The following is a 3,825-nucleotide window of genomic DNA, read 5'->3' on the forward strand; positions in this document are numbered from 1 at the left end:
AAAACACTTTGCCCTGTAATAACATCTCGATATTTCCAACTAAGTTGTAAATCCCGTAGCAGTCGCAAATAAGCCAACGTTTTTCCGTCGATGTCGTGAACGATATTTCCACGAATGGAGTTTACATTGGATAACGGGCATCTACATCGTCGATTCAAAGCTTCCAGTTTCAGTGAGTTTGTTAATCTGAGCAAAAATATCTATCGATAAATCGATGCCCGATGGAAAACCGACGGACCGAAACCTGTTATCTCGAATGACAGTTTGTTTTTCAGAAACTTCTGAACGACAAAACTTGTCCAATAGACGAACGCTTGCGCTGTTTCAAGAGGCGAGAAGTACTTCCCGTTGATAACAATCGTGAAACTGGACTTTGATTCCTTTATTTTGTCGCCCTCTTCCTATTCCTTTCATTCCACCCTCTCTTCATTTGATAGTCACATATTATCTTTTCTTTGCCAGAACATTTTCGTTTACCGGCATATCGTAGCTAGTTTTTATCTTTTCATAAATATGCATTGTTATTACCCTTTATCATTGTGTCCGCAACGTAACATTACCTCTTACACCTAACATTTTTATTTTTCCTGCCATTTTGCGCTCCCATTTTTTCCCCCTATTCATTATTCAACCGCCTCCCTTTTTATAAAAAAAATACCATTTATTCTCTTTTCTTCCTTCATCTACTCCATCATTCCTTGTCTTCAACATTTCTTTCTCCCCCTCTGAGTTCGGTATTTCAAGACGTTAAATTTAGCGTAAACGCGAAGTCTGGACAAGAAATTAAGCAGAGTGTTGATATCAAGAGTGGATTTATCGATGCGCTTATAAAAAATACTCTCGTGCTGTTCCCAACGCTTGATATTAACGCTTTTTGTACAGTATAAAATGCAGAAGTTTGAATGAAAATAGGAGCCGACGGCTGAGTAGGGAAACAATACAGCGCGTTTTCGCGCTGGAAAAAGCCGACGATTTTTCTGCTGTTTCGCGGACCGCCCCAATCCACTACCGATGTAAATGCACCATTAATTCTACACCGTACGGAACAAAGAATTGTAAAACAGTCACTGCTCGAATCACCCCTTTATTTACTACGATTAAATAGAAATTCTCTGATACCATTAGAATTTATAATTATGTCGTTCTCACGACACTTCGAACGTTTCATGCACAAGAGATATACAAAGAAATTGCAAAATGATGCTTACTCTATTCATACATAATCTTTATAGCAATAAATTCGTTCTATTGGCCACCATTTTTTAACTTAAACGAATAACAATTCAAGAAGTGGAACGTGTAAAGAACTGATGTAAAATTCTAAAATAAAGTAAAATTATTCAACTAATACGATACATAAAAAATAAAACTATTTCAATTTCATTGTTTATAATACATATTTTTGTTTCTGATTCTATCGATGCTCCTATTTGCATTCGAATGTTTTTGCAACTACAATATTCAACAAATCTTACATGAAATATGTAAAATATTTCCATACATATCAGGCAGTTCCACGTAAATAACTTTTTCTTGAGACGAGCAGATTTCGATCTATCACTTTTTTTCGATCATTATTTTTCAAGGAGGAAGGGAGAAACGGAAGAAAACTCCGCCGTGGCAATATCTTCTTGCTGATAAAAATGTCACCGTGCAAATCACCGTGGCCACTGTTCGAGTTCACCCTGTTGCATAACCTTCCTCGCTAGCTACCCGCGTTATTTATTATTTAATCCATTCCTCCCACGGGACTCGATAAACAGCGGCTGTTCCTCCGCAATAAAACTTCTACGATACTACCGTTAGACGAACTCTATTTCCGGCTACGATTCTTCTTCGTAAAATATCGGGCGATGTTGTGTTTTTTTCATTTGTCTTGTAAATAAAATTTTCTAGACTATTCTTTATCGTCAAAGATACTGAGTTCTTCTTATATAACTCAGCAATGTACATTTTAAAATGTATGATAAATCGATGTATGATAAATGTATGATAGATCGATATGCAAGGACAGAAAGTATTTCTTTTCCTTTGATCAGGATTACGAATAATACGTACATAATAATAGATAAAAAGAGATAAATTTTCATTCGCTTGGTTTATAGTATATCAAAGAATTATTTCTTGCAAAAAGCTACAACTAAACGGCTATTGTATAATACTTTAATATTCCCCGAGCTGGTTAGTAGTATAACTGAGATACACGATTTCCAACTCGTGCATGCGTGAACATTGCACAACCGAAATCACCAACACTTTATCAACAAAACATCAAATAAACAAAATATATTTCAGAAAAGTTTCAAGTTTCAAGAAAGAGCGAATCCCTGAAATTTATCTGAAAAATGATATTCCAATTTCTTATAAAAGAGAGAACTACGAACGATGCATCTTATAAAAGTAATATTACTATTTCAAAGCTCCTTCTAGTAATCCTCTTTCGACCTTAAGTATCAGTTTAAGATCAAGTAAGTTTCTGGATGGAGGACAAACACTGCGAGTTTGGCTGTTTTAAAGCTGGGGATTCGCTTGAATCTTGATCCTCGAATTGTCGGTGATCTGGACGATCAGCGGATAGAATCAAGGGACGACGCTCGTGCCAATGGATGAGCACGATCGTCGGTTTACTTGCTTCGAACGCGAATACGAAATGGATCATTGAACAAGCTGGGCTCTACGACTGTTTCAGGAGTGACCATCTTGTTATCGCTGACGGTGTTCCTGAATCTCGTCGCCGAGACCCTGCCCCAGGTCTCCGACGCTATACCACTGTTAGGTACATTGAGTTTCTACAAACAAACGAGTGCCCGTGTGGACCTCTATTGTTGAGAATGGACGTACCCTTTTTCTTCTATTTGATTCCCTTTATTTTGTGTTTAGTGTGTAATGAAATTTTCATTGGAGACTTTCTTTACATAAAATTAGTTCACACACGGTATAAAACCATACCAAAAAAAAAAAAGAAATAAAGAACTGAGCATTTTTTATTTCCTTTTTTTTTACCTCTTTCTGATTCTGTCCTGAACTAATTTTATAATTTCATGTTAGATAGAGTATTTTTATTGAAGGGTGTTTTTAGCGCTTTCCTCTTCTTTAATGGGATTATTGTCTATCTTCTGTTTTAACAGTAAACAGTATTCAAAGTACAATCATTGGAATCTAATAGCCTTAAATGAAACGGTGCACTCAATGTCTGAATTTCTTTGGAATATATTTGACAACCGGCAGTTATATTTTTTTGCTTTGATTATTTGCAATATCATGACAGGTATAAATATAGCCGAAATTTTTATAAAATGCTATGTTATGTTGCAACCATATATTGTTTGGAAAACAAGAAGGCATAACAAAATCATATGACGAAATATTCTAATGACTTGTTTGATATAATACGATAGGTAATTATCATTCTTTGAAAAACAACGAACTTTTTATTGAATGTCAACTGATTATTCTTTCATGTGATTCTTTCTAAAATCTGTCAAAACAAGCCAAATCAGTAACAATAAAAAAGCAATATTGTTAGACTGGAATAATCAACAATTAATAAACTGCAAGTTCTATTTAAGAAGAAAAATAAAAGGAGAAATTGACATTAATATATGTTATAACAATATATTATGCAAGAAAGAATGTAACATTATTCTCATAAAAATGGTACGATTCTTTGCAGTATTTATTATATCTAACCGAGAACATAACTTAAAATATGAACTAACCTTGAACAGTAATAAAAATTTTCTAACATTTCACCATTCAAATTAAATTATATAAATCCCAACATAAATTAAAATACTAAATTATAACGATTAAAACTTAATTTAA

At 34.2% G+C, this 3,825-nt stretch overlaps 1 protein-coding gene across 4 annotated transcripts in view; it reads left to right on the forward strand.

Annotated features, from left to right (window-relative positions):
* LOC100643274 (neuronal acetylcholine receptor subunit alpha-7) overlaps positions 1–3,825 on the forward strand; it is a 264,223-nt gene that overhangs the window by 208,070 nt on the left and 52,328 nt on the right. For 2 of the 4 annotated variants that reach the window (XM_048414508.1, XM_048414506.1), the window contains one exon: positions 2,690–2,776. The exons of the other annotated variants lie outside the window; for them this stretch is intronic. In XM_048414508.1, the coding sequence (XP_048270465.1) occupies positions 2,690–2,776 (87 nt within the window). The remainder of the gene's footprint in view (positions 1–2,689; positions 2,777–3,825) is intronic. 4 annotated transcript variants of the gene reach the window in all.

This window comes from Bombus terrestris, chromosome 2, assembly GCF_910591885.1.
Source record: "Bombus terrestris chromosome 2, iyBomTerr1.2, whole genome shotgun sequence".
Lineage (NCBI taxonomy): Eukaryota > Metazoa > Arthropoda > Insecta > Hymenoptera > Apidae > Bombus > Bombus terrestris.